General features: G+C 38.9%; 1 protein-coding gene across 4 annotated transcripts in view; it reads right to left on the bottom strand.

Annotated features, from left to right (window-relative positions):
- Positions 1-22,777, bottom strand: part of WDR7 (WD repeat domain 7) — a 353,598-nt gene that overhangs the window by 61,853 nt on the left and 268,968 nt on the right. For all 4 annotated transcript variants that reach the window (XM_049619906.1, XM_049619908.1, XM_049619907.1 and 1 more), the window contains one exon: positions 9,996-10,095. In XM_049619906.1, the coding sequence (XP_049475863.1) occupies positions 9,996-10,095 (100 nt within the window). The remainder of the gene's footprint in view (positions 1-9,995; positions 10,096-22,777) is intronic.

A 22,777-nucleotide genomic window follows, 5' to 3' on the forward strand; every position in this document is an offset into this window, starting at 1 on the left:
ACAAAGCTTTTGGTTTTTCATAAGCAAGCTTCCCTTAAGCTTTCTTCTTCCTCTGGGCTTTGCAGATGTTGTAAATTATGCAGAATTATGCCTTCTGCCTGGCATAATGTCCCTTCCCTTTCCTCTTTTCTAATTGCTAATGGCTCAATTCAGATGCCCTCTCCTTTAGAGAACCCTTCCAGACCATTCTCCCGAGATTCCTAAGCAAGTCTGGGCTAGCGTGCCTCCTATGTTCTCCCACAGCATTCTAGATTGCCCTGCTAGAAAGCATGATCACAGTATTTCAATTATGGGCTTATGTCTTATCTCACATACCAAATCATAAACTCCTTGAAGGTAGGAACAGTTCCTATTTATTTTGTTGCTATCTTGCTTATAATATGGTATCTGGTACAGAGAAGAGCCATCATAAAATTTTTTAATTTTAACTTTATTTTTGTATAATACTTTAAAAGATAAGATGAATGATAACTCCTCAATAAATGGATAAATTGTCTGTTGAATAGGATGACAAATACAAGAGGCAAAACACACAAACTGTGAGGTTTCATTTTTTATAAGAATAATTGTGGTTCAAGAGTCATTCTGTTTGTTATTCACAGGAATATTAGGGAGGGTGTGAAAAACTAATGCCCATCAACTGTGGGCAGTTTCAAGTTTCAGAGCATTCTGGCAATCAGAGGCAGAAATCTTCTGACTTGGTACTCTACAACCAGGAATTTACTCTAACATATCAGATAGGCATGAAAAGTTATGTAAATTAGGCCATTCGATGCAACACTGTTTGTAATGGTGAGAAAGGCAGGGTAGAGAGCTTAAATGTTAATTGGGCTAATTAAATGTTAATTGATAGAGGACTGGTCAATGGTCTCTCCTACATCTGTGTTTTGGAATACTATGCAGTCATCCAAACCGATTAAAACAGCCCTTTGCACTTAATGTGTCCAATGCTGACGTCCTGAACTTCATTCCTACTCCCAGCCTGCTTTTCTCCCGGTTGTTACGGCATCATAATCCATCTGTAAGAGCTGCTCATGGCTCACACCTGGATCACCCTGAATTCTTCTGTCTCACCCCCGCCTCCCCCTTAACAGCCCCGCACCGCACCTACATGTGAACAATCACCACAACCTGGTGGCTCTCCTTCGTCTTTCCACTTTTCTCCGTTTCCACTGCAACAACCCGACTCCCACCTCAGCAGCAAGCAATCTTTTAAAAGAAAAATGGATCACACCGATTCCAATTTTTAGAACCTATCTTACAGAGAAAAAAGTATTGGTGTATAAAGACATATTCAAAGATGTTTACTGCATCCTTGTTTGTAAGAACGCAAAGCTGGATTCAATTTGAATATTTCATCAATAGAAAAACAGTTTTCTAAAGTATTTTACATGAAAAATATAAAGTATTTTACATTTTATAAGGAACACGCTAGATTAATGTTTGTCACCTGGGAATTCTAGCTATGATGCGCTAAGATTTTTTTTTTAACTTTCAGAGTAGTGTATTTCCTATGAATCCAATGTTGTGAAATAAAGAACAAAAGCCTTCCAAAAACAACAGATACAAAATAATTTTAAAATACAGATCATATAATTTCCCTGCTTAAAATTTGCTGAAGGCATTTCATCATACTAGAATAAAATCCGAGATCCCCACCTTGGCCTTCTGGATTGGAATTCTTCCTTTCCTATCCCATGCCATCTCAAAACTATCTTCCACTTGCTCACAAAATCAGTGCCCTCTGCACTTGCCTTTTCTCTGTTCCCCAAACTTTTCACTGTTCAAACCTTACTCTCTATACTACCTGCTCCTTATAATGCCCTTCTTCTAGATGGTGGCACAGTCTGAGGTTAAATGCCATCCCCTCAATGTGCTCACCCCTGAGTCCCTAAAGCGGTACCCAGTCATTCCACTGTATTATCCTACCACTACCTGATATTTCCTTGTTAGTTTCTTACTTGTCTCCTCTCCTCTCACTAGAACAGAAGCTAGTTGAGGGCAGTATGCCTGTTTTATTTACAGCTAAAAGTAAGCATTCATTACATACTTGCTATTATTGAAGGAGATATACGGACTCACAGGAAGAGATAAAACACTGTTAAGTACAAAAAAAAGCAGGCTGCAGGAAACTATTATACTGGGGAAGAGGGAGGGAATAATATTATTTGTATATTACAGAAACAAGACTCAAAGTATTCAAACAGCTAAAACAGGAATTTAAACTACAGGTAACAGTAGGCTTTAACTTTCCGCTTTAAATATTTTGTTACTGCTTCAGGTTATTTTTTAAATGAACACGAATTACATTTATAATTGAAAGAAGCAATCAATATAATTCATTTTGGGAAAAAATGGAATGCCAGAGAAAAAAGCAGGTAGACTTCCTCTTTCACCAGCTGCCACACCTCTTCCTCTTCTCTTGTTCTCATGTAAATGCTAATCATTCAAACACTGTATCTAGACTTCTCAAGGAGAGGATGGAAATTATCCAAATTACTCAATTCTGACTGGCTAGGTATCAGCAGATTATTGTCAAAGAAAACAAAATACTTGGGAATGCAAGTTGGTGCAGCCACTGTGGAAAACAGTATGGAGGTTCCTCAAAAAACTAAAAATGGAACTACCCTACGACCCAGCAATTGCACTACTAGGTATTTATCCAAGGGATACAGGTGTGCTGTTTCGAAGGGGCACATGCACCCCAATGTTTAGAGCAGCACTATCAACAATAGCCAAAGTATGGAAAGAGCCCAAATGCCCATCGATGGATGAATGGATAAAGAAGATGTGGGATATATATACAATGGAGTATTACTCGGCAATCAAAAAGAATGACATCTTGCCATTTGCAACTACGTGGATGGAACTGGAGGGTATTATGCTAAGTGAAATTAGTCAGAGAAAGACAAATATTATATGACTTCACTCATATGAGGACTTATGAGACAAAACAGATGAACGTAAGGGAAGGGAATCAAAAATAATATAAAAACAGGGAGGGGGACAAAGCATAAGAGACTCATAAATATGGAGAACAAACAGAAGGTTACTGGAGGAAGTGTGGGAGGGAGGATGGGCTAAATGGGTAAGGGGCATTAAGGAATCTACTCCTGAAATCATTGTTGCACTATATACTAACTAATTTGGATGTAAATTAAAAAAAAATTAAATAAAAAAAAAGTAAAAAAAAAAAAGAAAAAAGAAAACAAAATACTTCTGTCCGAGAGAGGAAAAAAAAAAAAAAAACTTACGGGAAGCTTCATGCTGGCAAAAAGAAGAAACCGAATCAGGCATTGGCGATAGCCTGCCAGATCCAGAGATGAAGCAGAATAAAAAATTTTACACCAACTTTAGACCTAATAAAAACTAGTTAAGATTCTAACGACAGTTTTCTTTTGAGTTATGAAAGCAGCCACCCACCTATGGATCATAAAAATGGCTTGTGGTTTACATAAAAAGGTTAAGTTTATAAATGAACTAGACTGAATTTCAATAGATAAGTAACAAAGGGATAAGGAACACATCATATGCAAATGAGGGAGAATGAGAACACTCACAACCACTCCTGTTGAAACCGAGAAAAACTACAAAAAAATTATGCTAACAAGTGAGAAACTGAAAATAATAATAATCAAATGGCTGAATTACTGACTTCATCTTTTATATCTTAAAAAGGATGAAGAAAACAGGTGTGGAAAATTACATAGTAATAAAGTTCTTAAAAACAAATCCAGTGGTGATTAATAGAAGACTTTAAACATACGCAATCAGATGGGCCAAAAACTGAGCTATGCTGGCAGCTGAGAATAGTATATTTAAAAATTGGCCTAAAATTACTTTACTTGAAAAGATTCTTATATAGCAGTAACACTAAAAGTAGTATTTGTAATGATTTTTAAAAAATCATTGAAAAAAAGTGTATCAGTAGGACAACAGATTAATGGTATGGAAAATCAGGATAAACAAAAGGACAACTATTAAACATAAATGGATGAGGACAGATCAAATGGTGAAATCTGCTAATTACTTGGCTTGATATTCCATTCATTCTACTTGCAAGATTAATCAAGTAGTCCTGGAAACAGCAGCAAAGAAAATCATAAGAAAGAAATTGTAATAGATTTACTTGGTATGAAGTATAACGTACAACAGCAGGAGTGAACAGAATGAGGCTGACTGATTATTTAACTAATGACTAAATAATAATTATGATGGTAACAGTTTTTAAGCCCTTACTATTGGCTGACATTTGCTTTATATACATTCTTTTAATCTTTACAACACAATGTTATGAGAATTATTATGTCCATTTTATAGGCAAAAAATAAAAACCCTAAAGCATAAAGAATTTAAGTACCTTGCTTAGGCCACAAAGCTAATAAGGGCTGAGCAAGGATTCAAACCCAAGTCAGTTTGCCTCCAGAATCTGCTCTAATACTGCTATTAGACATAGATATATAACTTGCTAATTAATTTTAATATCAAATTTGGTAGGTCACAAATGCTATTAAAGAAATAATTATAATTTATCCAAACCAGAAATATGGTAGAAGTAAAGAATTTGAGAAGGCCATATAGATTCACGGGGGTGTAAGGAATTCAAAGGAAGGTCAAAGGAAAATAAATTTCTATAGAAACGTTAATGAAAACAGGGCCAATTTTCATTATGTTAATGTGGATTATCCTCAGCATTTCTGTTAACCAGCAGCACTTCACCTATAAATATACAGCAAGTGTACAGCTGTATATATTCAGTGAAATCAGACATTTCAATACAATCTAAAGAGAAGTGTAATGGGAAAGGGGCGTTTCTTGAAATCTTTACTGTGTTTGCAACAGATCATCCTACAGATATTTTTGAATGCTTTCCTACATACCCTGGGAGAGGACCAAGACAGGGGACAGCACGGCACAGTGTTATTGAATAAAACGGAGCTCAGAGGAGGAGGGGATTATGTATGACAATCAAGGCCAGAATCTCAAAGACCTTGAAGCACACAGGTCAAGGGCCTAATTTAGGTTGTTAGCAGAAGAAAAGGTAGATTTCAGGTATATTGCTAAGAAAAGTTGACTGAGCTCAGTGACTGGGTATGAATGGGTGAAGGACAAGGAATAGGAATTGTGATATCATTATATAATTAGGCCCTTAACAGAAAAAGGCAGGTTAGGAAAGAAGCAGGTAGAATGTAGCCTTGGAGAGATTTTCTAAAACACTGAATCTGAAACAATGACAAGAAGCGAAATGGAAATGTCTAGCAGATAAAAGCCTTAGGGCTGGAGTTTAGGCTGAGCCCAGGCTGTAGACCTGATCTGTCTCACCTGCTAAGAGGAATAGTCAATGATAATGTACGGATTCTTAGCCAAAGTCAGGAAAAAGAACAGGTGAGTGAAGAAAATCAGGCTCTGGGCAGTAGAGCAGTAAGAAGTAACATTAGGGGTTGGGGGCATCTGACTGGCTCAGTTGGTGACACGTCTGGCTCTTGGTTTTGGCTCAGATCATGATCTCTTGGTTTGTGAGCTCAAGCTCCATGTTGGGCACGCTGACAGTTCAGTGCCTGCTTAGAACTCATTCTCCCTCCCTCTCTCTCTGCCCCACCTGTCTCAAAATAAGTAAATATTTAAAAATTTATATATATAAAAAATTAACATTAGGATACCCCAAGACATTAAGAAAACCAGCTAAGGCTACAGTAAAATGAAAAATCAAGATAAGTGATAGAGCTGTGGAAGTCAAAAGACAGAATGTGAGAAGAGGGACCCCTTGGTCATGGTGTGGACCAGAGAACCCCAGTGATGTCTGAGTATGTGGTTTCAGCGGCTCTGCAAAGGTGGAAGCTAGAAGGTGTGGGGCGAAGGAGGAGCTACAGGCCAGTCATTCAATATGTACACTAGTGAGAGAAAGGACAGGAGCAAATGGTAGCTACAGAAAGGATTACAAAATGCATTTTTTAAAAGGGGTCAGTAAAGACGGATTCACCAAGACACATACAGGTACTTTTCATGACTCATAACAAAGAGGTTCTCTGGGCTATTTCTGAAAAAATATCCTATCCGATATCCCTTAGAAACAACAATTAGAGGAAGAAGGGAGGGAGGGTTTCTGACATACCAGAATATAATTATGCCTAAGATTACAAATATATATTTAATATAATTAAGGATACTTTATTTTTATTTACCACGTCATACAATGTTTCTTACTATATTTTTTACTCCTAAGACTCACCGTGTTTTATTTGATCAACATGTATTTTATTATGCATCCACTATGTTCTTTTTAAAATTTTTTTTTAATGTTTATTTTTGAGAGAGAGAGAGAGAGAGAGAGAGAGAGAGAGAGAAAGAAACAGAGTACAAGCGGGGAAAGGGCAGAGAGAGAGACGGAGACACAGAATCCGAAACAGGTCCGGGCTCCACGCCATCAGCACAGAGCCTGACGCGGGGCTTGAACTCATGAACCATGAGATCATGACCTGAGCTGAAGTCGGCCGCTTAACCAACTGAGTCACCCAGGCACCCCCATCCACTATGTTCTAGACACTAAAAAATGAGCTTCAAAAATGAGGTGTTTTTTTTTTTTCCCAAAAATGAGTTCTTGAAGGAACTTAAACTTTTCCTTAATAAAATTCTTATAAGATTTAGATGATTTCTGCCATACTTTCTGCCACAGGTCACTGCCTTTTTTCTAACACTATGGCCAAAGAAAGTAAGTATCTGGATCTACCCGAGTGGATCGGCTACCTCCAAGTGACACCGTGAGAACTTCATGAGGGAAACTAGCTAACAGGTACCTCGGAGAAACTGGCACAGAGCCAGCAGTTATTTATCACAAAGGACGTGTTTCAAAAAGATTGGCGAATCAGTGAGACATAATATCCAGTCTGCCAAACCAAAGGCAGATATTGCCAGAGGGAGGATTTTCATCGCTGATTTAACCACACACAAACCTGTAGCTCTAAAGCATCCACGGAACTTCGTTAGCCTGCTTATCGAGAATGCTGCCTACCAACAAAATTTAAGTACTTCCTAGGGAGGTACGTTTCTTTTTCTTTAATTAAGCAAAAGTCGAGTCAGGTATATTCCTCACTTGTTAGCGCTTGTCAGGTAAGAACGTAGTCAGCACCACAGCAGGATTTTTAACATCAAAGTTCTGATTTCCATCATCAGCCGAGAGTCGGCCTAACACCACCGGCAAGCGCTGCCTTTAGGAAGGAAATCCACGCATGGCCTCTGGCACTCTGCTTCCCTGGTCCACCAGCGAGGAATGTGAACTAGTCCCAGAGTCCACAAACACCCTGATGTTTCAAGTGACCTTGCGTGTTGTCTAAAGTTAATGCAACTTAACTGCAACGGGATGGGTTTCCAAGTTTCTGTGAATATGACAACAACCAGCACTTACTAAGACTAACTGCCTGGCGGGCACCGTGCTAAGAATTTCACATCAATTACACGATTTACTTCTCACAGTAACAGGCACTATTTCTATCACCACTGGCGGCGGGGAAACTTCAGCTCGGAGAGGTTAAGAAACCTCCCTGAGGTTATGAGACGCGTAAGTGGTGGAGATGGGCTTCAAGCCACACAGTTTCTAATTATTCTTCTCTGATGTATTACAGTCCAGTGTTTCCACTGACTTGGCAGTTACATGACTTAACCCTCCCTCCTCAGTTAGCCAAGGCGCAGGTCAGCAAACTTTTTCTGTAAAGGGCCATCTACTAAATATTTTCGGCTTTGCGGACTATATAGTATATGGTCTTCAGTGGCTACAACAACTCAGTTCCGCTCTTGCAGTGCGACAGTAACACAGACAACGAGCAAGTCGTCCAAGCAACCAGCGTGGTTGTGTCCCAGTAGAATTTACTGAAACGGGGCAGGCAGATCTGGGCAAGAGTTACACTGAAGTCAAATTCATGCTCCAGACAGATATGCGTATTTATTCTGTGGCTTTGTATAATCTTCTATTATGTTTGGGAAGAACAAGTCGAGAGAAAATGGACTTAAAAAAACAAAAACAAACACAAAACAAAACAGCAGCAGCCAATGCCAAAAGGTAAGGGACAGGGACTTAGTGTTTCTGTTCTATCCTTTACCAAGCAACGGGGTGACAATGACAGGGACCCTACACGTTCCTCCTCCACTCCCTCACAGGCGTGGGTCCTCTGCTTCCACTGGGCCCGTGGATGTCCCCTCAGAGTCTGGCACCCCGCCCAGGTCACAGCACATCTTCCCATCAGCTGTGACGCTCCCTGTATAACGGTTATATAAGCCTTACCGTCCTGCAAAATCGGAACCCTACCCTTAGAGTCTAGTGAAGTTTCTAGTTATCCTCTCTACATGTTTTATGTCATATCTCTGTGTCTTCGCTCATGCTAGGGAAACCGTCCCCCTCTCTGTGTTACCTGATGCGGAGAGCTAATTCAAGAAATGCGTTACTGCATATTCCCAGTTCAAAACTCCTAGTCCTTGGATTCACTCCTAAGAAGACATCATTTCTGAACATGACAACTATACTTGTGTATTCTGTTTCAACTGTTGACTCACTGATTTCAAATACTACAACACTGACACCATGAAAGAGTTATGAGAATCCCCGAAGTGCCATTGTCACTGGATATAACTGGTCACTGGCTAAAGCAGTGAAGACTGAGTTTAGAGATTTAGGTTCGTTTTCATGTTCTGAGTGATTAGAAGAAAGGGTAACCTTTACTTTCATACAGAGCTGGGAGGTAACCGTTATTCAATCATACAACACTAATGATCATTTGGGGTATCAAGAAGCTAAGTAGGAAAAACATCATGGGGGCACTAAAATGTCTAAATGTACTAAATATACTGCTTGGTATTCTGTCTCTCTCTCCGCCCCTCCCCCGCTTGCTCGCTATATCTTTCTCAATATAAATAAAAATTTTAAAAAACTTAAAAAAAAGTGTTCAACATTCCAGTCGTCTCCCCTAAACTTGTCTGACCCTGAAACTCTCCCCCCCCCAACATCTGTTACCATTTCTTAGAACTACGGTTTCATGAAAAGCAACCAGGGGAGCTTTTGGAGAATAAATTAAATGCTGATTAAATTTAAGAGGCAGTTTAAAATTTTAGCTATAGCCTTATGAATTTCTTCATAATACAGTTGAAATTCCTAATACAGTTGAATATAATTCCTAATATGGTGGAATAGATCAGCACTGATAAATGCTACAATGAAACATAAGAAATTATGACTTGGAACTATTTATCAATGAGCACTATAAATTTACCATAATCACTGGGGAGCTTAGCCTTGGTTTTGCCATTTGCTAATAGTATGATCTCCGGGATAAAGAGATTTAAAGTCTCAGAGTTTTGATTCACCTCTATCTAGAGCAGGGCCAGATGTGCCCTGTCTAACCAACTGGCACATTTTGAGAATCCAGTGATCGAGATGAAAAACAAAATCAAGAACGATTCTTCATCAGCAATAAAGTGTTATAAAAGTATACAAGGAGTTATAAAAGTATAAAAAATAATATATTATCTCATCAGTCTCACTTTTATAGAGCCACACTCAATGCTGTTGTGGTTTTCTTCTTCTCTTAAACTCTGGCTGGCATGTTGTCTTATAATTGCCAAATTATCTGGTTTTACTTGGGAAATTAATTTTTGGTTAGTTATTAATCAAAATAATGTATCATCCAGAGTTTCTCAGACAACACATGGCAAAAATAGGAGAATCAGAAAACTCTGTTTGAAAGAAGAGATTTACCGCCAAAGAGCTGGTGAGCAGGACCACCTTTCTCTGGGCTCTGTTAGGAACCCATCTGTGGCCGCCCTTCGTCGCCAGTGAATAAAGACAGTAGGGCTCTATATTCTCTGAGTCCTTCATTAAACTATTGATCCCTTTGGCATTATCCATAATGTTCCAGCAGCTCAGCATGTCAACTGGTGAAGCGCTAGTCTCCCACTCCTTTCAATAACTTCCACACTTTATGGAGAGGAAGTCGCAATGATTTATTTACCTGACATTTTCCAGTCCGGATGTCGTACAGGGCCACTGAACCGTGGCGAGCTCCAACGGCTATTCTGTGATTCCGCTCATAATAGCTGACCATGTAGAACCTGGATTGAACATTTTAACAACAACGCAAACAAAAACAAACAAACAAAAAAAAAACAGGTGAGATAACCTGGAGGTGGAAGTGGGCTCTGACATATATTTTTAAACTAACAGATCATAATTAATACACTGAGATTTTTCAAAACTGTTGCACTTTAGTGGCTCTTAAAATCAACTGAAAGAAAAACGACGTGGAATACCACTTAGTCCCGTTAATAATTACTGGCAGGAAAAGACAACTTCATCATTACAAACACCCTTGAATTTTCAAACGATAAACAGGGTCAAATACAAACGAGATTTAATATGGACATTCAGTTCTGCTGGAGTAACTATTATGCAAATACTTCTATTCGAACAGAAACAGAAAAGATGAAAAGGCGTACATATTCAATCTGATTATGTTCTCACATTTTATTAGAGTATTAAGCAGTGAAATATTCTTTCTAGCAGAACAATCATAAAAAGCTACATAAATGTTATGCTTAAGTTGATATCAATAATTTAGAATGAAATTAGTAAGTTAGCCACAAGAAAAAGTTATCTGGCAAGTTCCATAGATCTTCCACATTTGCCAGTTTATCTAAATGAGAGCTACGAGTACAGTAGTGTAAGTAAACATATTTGGTACTTATTTGGCATTACATGAAAAGAAAGCTTAGGGAGGATGATTTGAAGGTTATAAGAGGCTGATTTACTTTTATTTCTTTTTTGCTAAATTAATTTTCTCAACTGAATTAGGTATCTGAACTCCGGATCTATGCTTTGCCATAATGATTTCATGACCATATGGCTGGAGCCTGGGAAGATACGAATAAAGATTATTACAAGTATAACTAAGGTATGATTTTATATCCCCAAAGAGTTTTCAATATACTCAGTATGAGTTGCCCAGATGAACAAGTGGCTTACCCTAAATATTTATGATATTGCACAATTCTACCACACAACTGTTGCCTTTTTTCTCTTTGATGTCATACTACCAAGCTAACTTTTCCATTATTATCTTTTTAAAGATGGGACGGGGAGGTAAAACATGACAGCAAGGAAATTAATTACTGCTCTAATGCTTTCTTGAAACTGAGTAAAATACTGCCTGGCCATGCGACTACATTTCTGAGAGGCTGAGAGAGAGAAAGAGGTTTGAATGTGAGGATTTTGAAACCAGAGATATTCTGATAAAGCTGTTTGGGCATTCATTATGACATCCACCCACATTTCATAAATCTAGGAAACAAGATATTAAGTTTTAAAACTTTTTGTTTGGTACTTATTAGCAAGTAGTGGATTCAATAATACTTTCGTCCTATCTCTAAGCCTTACCCAGTGACATGACTTCTTTCCTTTCAGTGGAAAATTAATGTTTTATCTTTTTAGTCACACGAAAGACACTATATTGGGATGTCCTGCTGGTTTTGCTGGGCTCAGGTATGGGATGTCCTCTCTGTATACTGGCTTGAGAGAAGAAAGGGTACTGAAGGCTTCTGACACATATAAAGCTTCCCCACTATTAACTGATTAGTAAAAGGTTAGTTTCTCCAAGTTTTTCCTGTCTAAAGCATCATGTCACTCTATCAGAGAAGGTAGGAATCAGCATTCAAAATCCAGTTTCTTAGAATTGAAAATAAAAATCTGAAGAGTTTAAAAACACTACTTTCTTATTCAATAATTACAGTGGTTTAAGTACCGGGCATCACCATGTGTCTACACCTACATCTACACACTTAAGCACACACAATCTATTCCTTATTAGAGTAACATGGAACATAATATCTAACAAACGGCTTAAGTATTCTGTGCCGGCTAATAGCCATAGGAAAATAAAATTTCCAGAAGTATTTTCAAAATCTATGATTAAACTTTGCACAGATGTAGTGGTAATATTGCCTAAATCTTTCTGCAGAACAGGACTATAATTATCTCTCAAAATTCTCCTCCTCAAAACAAACCTGTGGTAAAATACATTAGTGTGGACGAAAGTTACTTAAACTAGAATCTTAAAAGTTTTTGTTACATTGGTCATCTTCTGTGCTCTGGATATCAACTTCATGTTTCTGTACCATCTATAAACACCACAATTTATGGAAGAAAAAAAAAGGTCAAAATCTATTCCTGGTATGAAAGCTTTAGTTTGCCTGGAAAGGGCTATATGTTACAGGTCTGCATTTTCATTCTCTGCAATTTACTGCTAGAGCAATACTTCTAAATGATATAACAGTTCTAGACAGTGAAGGTCTAATGGCATGTTTTTATCTCTGGATTTCTTGTTAAATTTTATACAGCGTCTCTTTTAAAAGAAGAAATACATGCAGTCACTTCATAAGTGTCTACTCTAGGGACTGGCTGCTGCAGTAGGCCTATCTCTGCCGAGGGTTTCCAGAATCCACCATACCCCTAGACTACTACTCTCCTAGAACCAGTTTTCTATTGAGGGGCTGTCAAGATCAAGAATAGTGAGATAGGCCTTATTTACCCCTACCCACAAAGGTATCACTGGATTGAAGAGGAGGATCCACTACAGTTTTTAAAATTATCCCAGCCTTGACCTGATCCTATGTGAAAGTCTTAAATTCCTCCAAAATTTGGAAGGGGGTGTTCTTAGAATAAGGACTCGTGTGTGTGGAGTCTTGTGAAATGGGATCTCAGTCTCCAGTTCCCTGCACTGATACCATGTCACTTGGGCAGCTTTCTTGGGTCACAACCTGGCGAGAGTCCCTTCATTATATTCAAATTAAAACAGTGATCTCTGTTGCTTGGCCCATCACAAAGAAACTCAGCTAAGTTAGAGAATCCACTACCACCCAAGCATGTGAAAAAAGAATAAACTAGAATTCGGTAATGTCACAAAATGTATTTCTTGCTGGGGTTGGGCTGGTTACCATCCCAGAAGTTTAGTTCCTGATATCCACACTTTCATCAGTGCCCACATGCACCCGGGGACATCCTCTTCAACCATAAATCAAGTCACATGTCTTATGTTCACAACCATCCCTCAAGACGCTACATGATGTGGTCCCACCTCTCAGACGTCATCTGCTCTCCCCTTGCTCACTCTGCTCTAACTATACTGATCTCCTTGTACTTTCTCGAATATGCCAAGAGTGTTTCCACTTTGGAGCTTGAACACTTGCTGCTCCCTCTGCTTGAAAATCTCATCTGCCTGATGTCTCCATGGCTCAGATCATACAGTCACTTTGTTTATGTCTCTGTTCCGAGATGATCTTGACAAAGGAGAGCTTCATGGGGCATCTTGTCGAAGACAGCAGCCTTTCCTCCATTACCGTGTAGTCCAACATCCTATTTTTTTCTTTATCTTTTGTTGAATGTATGAATACATAAATGTGGTCCAAACAAACAGTAAAAAGTCATGCAGTAATAAGTTCAAACACTATGCCTGTCCTTTGGGGACTAGTGTATAAACTGTGCTAAACATACTGGTTTTTAAGACCAGTATTTTATAGGGTCTAAAATAATGAGGTAAAGAAACAAAGGAAATAAAAACTGTCCAAAAAAGTTAGGCAGAAGTCAAGAAACAGAGAACGGCCCCATGATCACTCTAAAAATCTATTTTTAATTGAGACAAACAACTGCAGATTTACATGGAATTATCTGAAAAGGCCCCCGTAACCTGGATATATCAGCATGAGACCAACAGCTGCATAGTGGAAACTATTTAATTCTACCTTAGGGAACCAGAAAAGACTACCTAGGCTGAAACTCAAGAAGGCAAATATAGTCTAAGTAACGATGTATACACGAAAGTATGTATTTTTGGTATAAATGTTGTTACGGAAATAAAGATTATGCTAAGAATCTGCCACACAAAAATGTCAATGAACACGGTACTGTCACACACACAAAACAGAATTAACAGAAATAACTTATCAGTCATTAGTAAACACTGCAATAGGTTACCTTATTTCTCCAAAGCCCTATCTATGACTTCGACTCTTCAGGACTAAGTCACAACGGGGTGACATCCACTCCACAATGGAGCGGTTTATAGTGTGAAACACACACGTGAATTGAGTGCAGGATCCTGGAGCAAATCACTTTGCTTGTGAGCGTGCCAAGCACCCAGTGCCTGAGTCTTGAAAGAGCTTCGGTACTCTCTATTTATAGTCTCCTTTGAATTGGTGATCTTTTTATCTTTATTAAAAGTGGCCTTCAAATAAGAGAAAACTGATGTGAAATTTAAAAGTCAATTTGGAAACACACAGGAAAAGGAAACATCAACTCTTAGCAAAAATATGATTTGGGAGGAAAACAGAAACCGGTAGAGTCTCTTTCTTCACTATGACTCTGGTAACCTGCAATAGTCTCAGGTTGTTACTACTTTCATATCCTTGAGCGTTAAAAAATAAGAAACACTCTTCAAAAATCCAAAATTAATCCCCAACTTAACGTGAAACCATCTAAATGCTAAGGGTGTGCAGAACAGAATGTATGGAATGAATACGATTATTTACAATTTATAACTATTTACAATTATATCTGGCACTGCCCCAAATACCTGACACATGTATTTTCATAAGTAAATGAGGTATTAGGACTATTGAATGGCTTTTAGAAATTCTTGATGTTGATTTAAAACCGTTCACAAACTTTTGACTCTTTTTGTTGAAAAAGTATTAAGGGGGGCGCCTGGGTGGCTCAGACGGTTAAGCGGCCGACTTCGGCTCAGGTCATGATCTCGCGGTCCGTGAGTTCGAGCCCCGCGTCAGGCTCTGTGCTAACAGCTCAGAGCCTGGAGCCCGTTTCAGATTCTGTGTCTCCCTCTCTCTGACCCTCCCCCGTTCATGCTCTGTCTCTCTCTGTCTCAAAAATAAATAAATGTTAAAAAAAAAAATTTTTTTTTTTAAATTAAAAAAAAAAGATATTAAGGTAATAGGTACTTGTAAAAAAACTCAGGGGTGCCTGGGTGGCTCAGTCAGTTAGTTAAATGTCCAATTTCGGCTCAGGTCACGATCTCACGACTTGTGAGTTCGAGCCCTGCGTCGGGCTCTGTGCTGAGAGCTCAGAGCCTGGAGCCTGCTTCAGATTCTGTGTTTCCCTCTCTCTCTGCCCCTCCCCCACTCGCACACTGTCTCTCTCTTAAAAGTAAATAGACATTTAAAAAATAATAAAAAAATAAATCAAATAAAAACTCAAACACCGCCATTATGTATATAATAAAAAGTCAGTCCTCACTCTCATGGTAACCCCTTTCCTCGCCAACGGTTGACTACTATTAACGATTTGGTGCATCTTCTGAGAGTTTTTTCTAGTTTTGTTTACAGAAATGATACCGTATTACCCATCCTATTCTGCAACTTTCTTTTCTTCTCTCAACACTTCATGGAACCACCCCCCTCCTATGTCAGTATACGGGCTCCCACATCATTCTTTCTCATTCCTGCATTTTATTCCTCTGCACGTATATTCCATCATTTATTCCCTTTCTGACAGTTAAGTTGTACTGTATGTGGATCCTTGTATATATAAGTGAATGTTTTTGTAGGACAGAATCCTCAAAGCAAGACTCTGGATTAAAGCATACACACATTTTACATTTGATAGGCAATGTCAATTTACCTTCAATTCCCTCTAAAAGTAAGAGAGTACCCCCCACTTGGTATTACCAAATTTTCTTTTTTACCAACACAAGGAAAAAAATGGTATCACATTTTTGTTTTAATTTGCATGAAATAACTTTTTAGAGAGTCATTCAGTTACACTCTGCTGGATTTGCATGGAGGTTTCTTTATTAATGTAAACAAAAATTATTTAAAAGCTAATCAACAACGTGTATCCCTATACATAGTAGACGAGGAGTGAATTCTTCAATATCCATGAAGTGTTCCCAATAACCCACGAAGAAGATTGGAGCCCTAAGGGTGTCTGGGTGGCCCAGTCGGTTAAGGGTCCGACTCTTGATTTAGGCTCAGGTCACGATCTGACAGTTTGTGGGATCCAGCCTCGCATTGGGCTCTGCACTGACAGCACAGAGCCTGCTTGGGACTCTCTCTCTCTTTCTTTCTCTGCCCCTCCCACACTCGTGTGCTCTCTTTCTCTCTCTCTCAAAATAAATATGTCAACTTAAAAAATAAAATTGAAAAAGAAGAAGAAGATTGGAGGCTTAAACACAGGCAAAGCTCTTCTGCGGGAAAGAACAGGTAAGGTAAGCCTTCTTGGTGAAGCAATCAATGCACAGGTCACACTACCCACAGACATCTGCCCCAGTCCCCTTGCTGGCCAGTATGAGATGCCAAAGAGCTCTTCTGAGGACCACCATGTGAGGGCTGGGAAGAGGAAGAGCAGGTTTTCAGAGCATTGTCTGACAGTCTTCACCGACAGATACATCGCTGTAATCGGGGGTGGGGTGGGGACGCTCCGTAAATCAGAAGGTACTTTATAGAACGTGTTCCCACACTGACCCCAGAACTCCAGGTCTCCATGCTGCTCATGTTTTTGAAAGATTTACAGATGTGAAAAGTGGTTTGGCAAAGGCACCAGTTCAAGGGGAGCTGTGTTAGTTTTGGGGGATGTGAGCGGTGGAGGGTAAGGAGATGTTTTCTAGAAGTGCGTCATTCTCGTGGAGGGCACCAGTTCAAAAGGCAAAATGGAAAAATTCCTCATTCTGAGATGGTGACGGATACTGGTGAATTCTATTTGAGAGTCACGATCTCCCATTCAGCCTCTTGTAAACTGTAAGTGGTCTATAGATATTTCCTGAATAACACTGTTAAATATTTAACAGGTGAATTACTTTCCTTCTGGAAGAACTTGCTATGGACACACTGTAGCCAGAATGCTAAGAGGAGAACTGGAAATACTTCCTAGGTTGTATAGGGAGCAGAATTTCTGCAAGGAAAATGCCATGCATGTTAAGAGTGCATTGTATGATGGCTGGGAAAGAGTTCTTCTCACCTGGCTCTGCCACTTAATAATTGGTATGAACCTTGGGCAAGTCACTTAATTTGCCTATGCTGTGGTTCCCTTATGTGACAATGGGAACAACACTAGTACCTAGTACCTCAACACTAGTACCTCATGGTTGTTGTGAGGCTTAAATGAGCTAATACATGCCAAGTACTGAGAACAGTACCTGGCACACAATAAACCCTACTATGGTAAGTACATGCACACTTTAGTAGCTTTCATCATCATCACCATCACCAGCATCACCAGCATCACCATCACCACCATCTTCTGTACCTCTGAATATATACCACAGGAAGAATAAATCAGATGTAGCTAATGTGCTATTTTCCTTAGGGCAAATCAGTTCTGACTGGTAAGATGCTAATAAATAAGGGAAATGAATGCACCGCCCCCCAATTTTATATTTATTTCTTAAATATTTGTGATTGGCAAATATAACCTGATAACAACTGCAAATTATTTGAGCTTCAGCTCCAAGTTGCTAATACAAACAACAGGGGTTTTGGTTTGAAACTCTTTATATCATTTCAAACAGTCTGAAAATTAAATATTCTTCCTGTGATACAGTGGAATGGAATACTCCCCAGAAGTGGCAGAGGTTTGTTCTACAAAGAATTTTAATACTGAAAGACAGCCATCTGTTGGGGAGTTTTTCTTAGGAGCAGGGAAGTGGACTAAAATGGTTTTACAGGGACTTCTATTCACCCGAGCATACGAGTAACATCTATAATTATTTATTGTAAAAAGAGGACTACAAAATGGTAACCAATTTAAGAATTTTCCTGGAAGTTAGGACAGAAGCTGTTTTACATTCCATTATTGTTATCACCATATGGGATAAGAACAAACCACAGGTTTAGAGGAGTTTTTTAGAAAAATGAGCTCATGCACTGTTCTAAAGTAGACAGTGTTCATCTCCTTACTGGATTCTAAGTGCCCATTTAGGGTGAATAGAGCTGATTCAGCTTTTCACTTGAAAAGAGGATCAATCAGTCTGTCTACATAATAACAAAGTTTAAGAAAACGTAAACTGGCTCTGAAAATATAGACTTTTCATTCTTCTGTCTAGATTTTTTTCCTCATTCAGTTCAAAACTACTTATTTTACCTTGTTTTTTTTTTTGTGTGTGTATCTGTTATAGCTTTAATGTTTTCCCAATGATTATTATTATTTTTATTTGAATTTTCTAATATATAACAAATTTAAAGAAATACACACTCATTGTAAAAAAGAAACCCAGAGAATATAGACAAATAAACAGTTAAGGAAGGAAAGTTACCCTTGACCACCAATCTCCTCCAGCACCCCAGGCACTCAAGGGAAATGCTTTTCCCAGGATTTTTTTTTTCCTTTTCATATGTATTGTACGTGTACGTGCGTGCATATTGATCCTTACATATAGTTTTCTTCTTCAAAAAATGCTTTTATTTTACCTACTCTTCCGAAACTTTGCTAGTTTCTCTTCTACCGATACCTTTCTATATCAGTAGAAATGGATTGACCTCAATCTTTTTAATGGCAGTATGATGTGCCACAGTTCTGGTATATTTTAATGGAAACAACTGTTGGTAAACAATAATTACATTTAGAGGACATGAGCAACTAAAAGTGTTTTAACATAAAGTACATTTTCTATAGAAGATCATACTTTTCCCAACAAAAGTCAGCTGAGAGATAATCAGTTAAATCCAGCAAAACCACAAAAACATTTTATTTTTTCATGCTTATTTATTTACTTGGCGAGAGTGTGTGTGAGCAGGGGAGGAGCAGAGAGAGGAAGAATCTCAAGCATGCTCTGTGCTGTCAGTACAGAGCTCAACATGGTGCTCGATCCCATGAACTGTGAGATCATGACCTGAGGTGAATCAAGAGTCAGACACTTAACTGCCTGAGACACCCAGGCACCCCAAAAACATTTTAAATTTCAAGGGGCTCCTGGGTGGCTCAGTCGGTTAAGCATCCAAATTCAACTCAGGTCATGATCTCACGGTCCACGAGTTTGAGCCCTGCGTCAGGCTCTTTGCTGACAGCTCAGAGCCTGGAGCCTGCTTCGGATTCTGTGTCTTCCTCTCTCTCTGCCCCTCCCCTGCTCGTACTCTGTCTCTCTCTCTCTCTCTGTCTCTCTCTCTCTCTCAAAAATAAGTAAAACATTAAAAAAAAATTTAAATAAAAAGAATTCAATGTCAATACTCCTAAAATGCAGACGATTTTTCCATTTACAGTAAATTAGAGTAATTTATATCCTGAGCCCTTTAAAGTTTCCTCCTTACTACTACAAGTCTCTAATATGTACTAAGAAATCCAAGTATTCACGCCGTTAAATATTTGCTCTGGTCTATGCACAGATTGTTTGAAAACTTCTTCATTCTTGGCAATGAAACATGTAACGCAGAAGAATGCACACCGTAATTTCTGCAAAGTGAGCCCTGACTCATCAGTCAGAGATTCACCATCACATTTAATGTAAGATTTCATTCAATGACCACCAATTCTGCATGTGGAAGTAGCTCAGATTTTGGAGTCAGAAGGATTGGTCTCCCTGATAAACATCTACTCATCTTTGTAAACTCGGCTGAGGCATCACCAACTCTCCTTTTTCCAACTACACTACTACCTGGTCCCTCCTCTGTGTCATACCACCTGGAACTCTTCTATGTGTCCCAGACGCCCTCTTACCGTAGCACCGTGACATTTCTCTGCTTCACCATCCTGCCTCTGCCAAGCCAACTTCAGGGCTTTTGAAGCAGCGACAGTGCAGTGCCTGACTGACCAGATGTAGCCGGGCAGCCCGCACTGACTCGGCACAGCCCCGTATACAGAGCAGGCACACATTAAATGTCTGCTGAATAAGTGAACAAATTCTAAAATGCTTTCAGAAAATTTTAATTGCGAAAAGCCACACAATTGCTTAAAAAATATTTTCCTCTGTTAAATCAACTAAACTCCATTTAGTGACCCCTATTTTTTTTAAGTTTATTTTTATTTAAGAGAGAGAGAGAGAGAGAGAGAGAGAGAGAGAGAGCAAGCAGGGAAGGGCAGAAGGAGAAGGAGACAGAATCCCAAGCAGGCTCTGTGCTATCGGCAGATAGCACTGACAGCACAGAGCCCAATGCAGGGCTCGAACCCACAAACCAGGAGATCTTGACCTTAGCTGAGCTGAAATCAAGAGGCAGATGAACCGACCGAGCCACCCAGGCACCCCTACTGAGTCCTATTTCTTCAGTGATTCCTTTTTTCTAATTTTGGAATTGGGTACTGAGATTTATCATTTACATGGCAAAACCCAGTCAATTAAAATATTTTCTTTTCATATTAATTTTCAATCCTAAAAATAAACACCATCTAGTGTTATTTAAAATAATTAGACGGTATAAGCCATATCAGAGTGACTAATTAAAATTTCTCATCACTGAATGATTGAGAATGATACGCTGTCATCAAAAATAAATACTGAAGGCTCAACATTACACATCACTTAAGTTCATATTGATTTCTTGATTTTTTATAATGAATAATTATATGCTTTTAAAAGAAGTGGACTTTACTTTTCAGAGCAGTTTTAGTTTCACAGTAAAACTGAGCAGAAAATACACAGAGTTTTCCCATATACTCCTGGCCCCCCACAGACTCCCTCATTATCAACATCTACCTTCCAAGAGTAGTACTTTTTTTTTTTTTTTTTTTTACAACTAATGAACTTCCATTGACACATTATCATCAGCCAGAGTCTAGAGTTTACATTAGGATTCACTCTTGGTATCGTACATTCTAGGGGTTTGGACAAATGTATAATGATATATCCACCATTACAGTACCACACAGAGTAGGTTCTCTGCCCTAGAAATCCTCTGTGCTCTGCCCATTCATCCTCTCTTTCCCACTAACCCTTGGTAACCACTGATCTTTTTATTGACTCCACAGCTTTCTTTTTCAGAATGTCAAATAGTTGGAATCACCCAGTATGTAGCCTTTTCAGATTGGCTCCTTTCACTTAGTAATTAGCATTTAAAGTTCCTTCATATCTTTAATGGCTTGACAGTTCATTTCTTTTTAGCGCTGAATGTTTCATTGTCTAGAAGTACCATAAATAATATGCTGTTAAAAGCGCAATGGTGATACTATGTGAAACCTATGCTCTGACTTCTACCTAAGTGGCTTTTTCCACAAAACTTTATCAGGCTAACACAAATAGCATAATAAAACAGGAATTCCTTGTTTCTTCTTTTTAAAATATTTAACTTACTTTTCATATTAGTTGAGTCTTTTGTTCATTAAATAATCTAGTGTAGGTTCAGATTTGATAATTACTTCAAAGAATTTTAGGGAAGGCATTAAAGCAGCTGTAGCATTCCTATATTAGGAGCATATGACATAACATGTTTCAGAACTTTATTATCAGATAGAATGACTGGTAATCATATATTAATAAGTCAGTAATGAGGAACAATTTTTAACATTTTTGAGTTGTATCTTTCCTCAGGTTATTAGGAAGCCTCTTATTTTATAGAGGAGGAAACTGAAGCCCACAGACATGCCCGAGGCTGTCCAGTTGGGTGTGGCAGAGGCAGGGGCCCCCACAATCTAGAACCCATCTGCCACTGAAGGCAGCCCACAGCCACTCTTAGAGTGGCCGTTCTTAAAGCACGTTCTGCTTTGGACCTGCTTTCACAGGAACACTAAGATGCTATTTTCCCTTTTCACTCTCATTTTTTCACGAGTGTATAGTTGGCTTTTCCAAATGCTACAGGATGTGAACTATCACAGGCAGAAGCAGATAGGAGAATCTGGCAGGCTTCTATTAATGGTAGATTGGAAAAAACAAAACAATACCATTCTTCTAATTTGCTGTGTCTTGGAAAATATAATTTTTCATTAAAATGTTATTTGCATCAACATTTAATGGGTTACTTTTAAATTTCTTAATTTTAATTTCTAACATGCCAAATATTGACAGGTATAATCCACATAAACAAAAATTTTGGGGGGTTCTCAATAATTTGTAAGTATAAAGGGGTCCTGAGACCTTAAAAAGGGTTGAGAATTGTTGACATAGTGTCTATCTTTGAAAAAGTAGGCTTGCTCTCATTCTCTCGCTCACATATATATATAGGTGTGTGTGTGTGTGTGTGTGTGTGTGTGTGTGTGTGTGTGTGTTTGTGCGTGTGTGTGTATACAGAATATAGATCTTAAGATTTCATATATATTCTGTACTTTGAGAATTTGGTTTCGATGAAACAAAAGCAAGCTAAACACTTAATAAGCACTTAGGCTGCTAAGAAGAGACTACAGGGTAACTTTGAAATCAACAGGATGAGGCAAGATTTAGGACTGGGAAGAGGCAGGAAAAAAATTGAGAAGGTGAGGCTGCAATGGGAGAGGTGAGAGGGGGTGAAGGAGAGGCCCGGGTGTGCCTGCCCTCGCTCTATCCCAGGGATGGATCCTCTGAGGCAAGAGGGTGGAGAGGTCTGGGCGTGCCTGCATTACCCCCCTGTCCCAGGGGCGATCCTCTGAAGCCTCCCTGCAGGCTCAGAGTCTTGGAGTGCATTCCCCCAATGGCTAGGGTTGCTGGGAACACAACAGGAAAGCAACCAGAAAAGGCCCCTGTTCTCACACACCTAGCGACTAAGCGTCAATATGAACAAGGTGACTTCAGATGATATAAACTCTATGAGATAAAATGGCGATGGTGAGGAGGGTGTGTGAGACGGGGAGGGTGGGGGATTGGACCTGAATGATGAGACCAAAGAGGCCACATCAAGA

Source organism: Panthera uncia (genome assembly GCF_023721935.1).
Source record: "Panthera uncia isolate 11264 chromosome D3 unlocalized genomic scaffold, Puncia_PCG_1.0 HiC_scaffold_8, whole genome shotgun sequence".
Taxonomy (NCBI): Eukaryota; Metazoa; Chordata; class Mammalia; order Carnivora; family Felidae; genus Panthera; species Panthera uncia.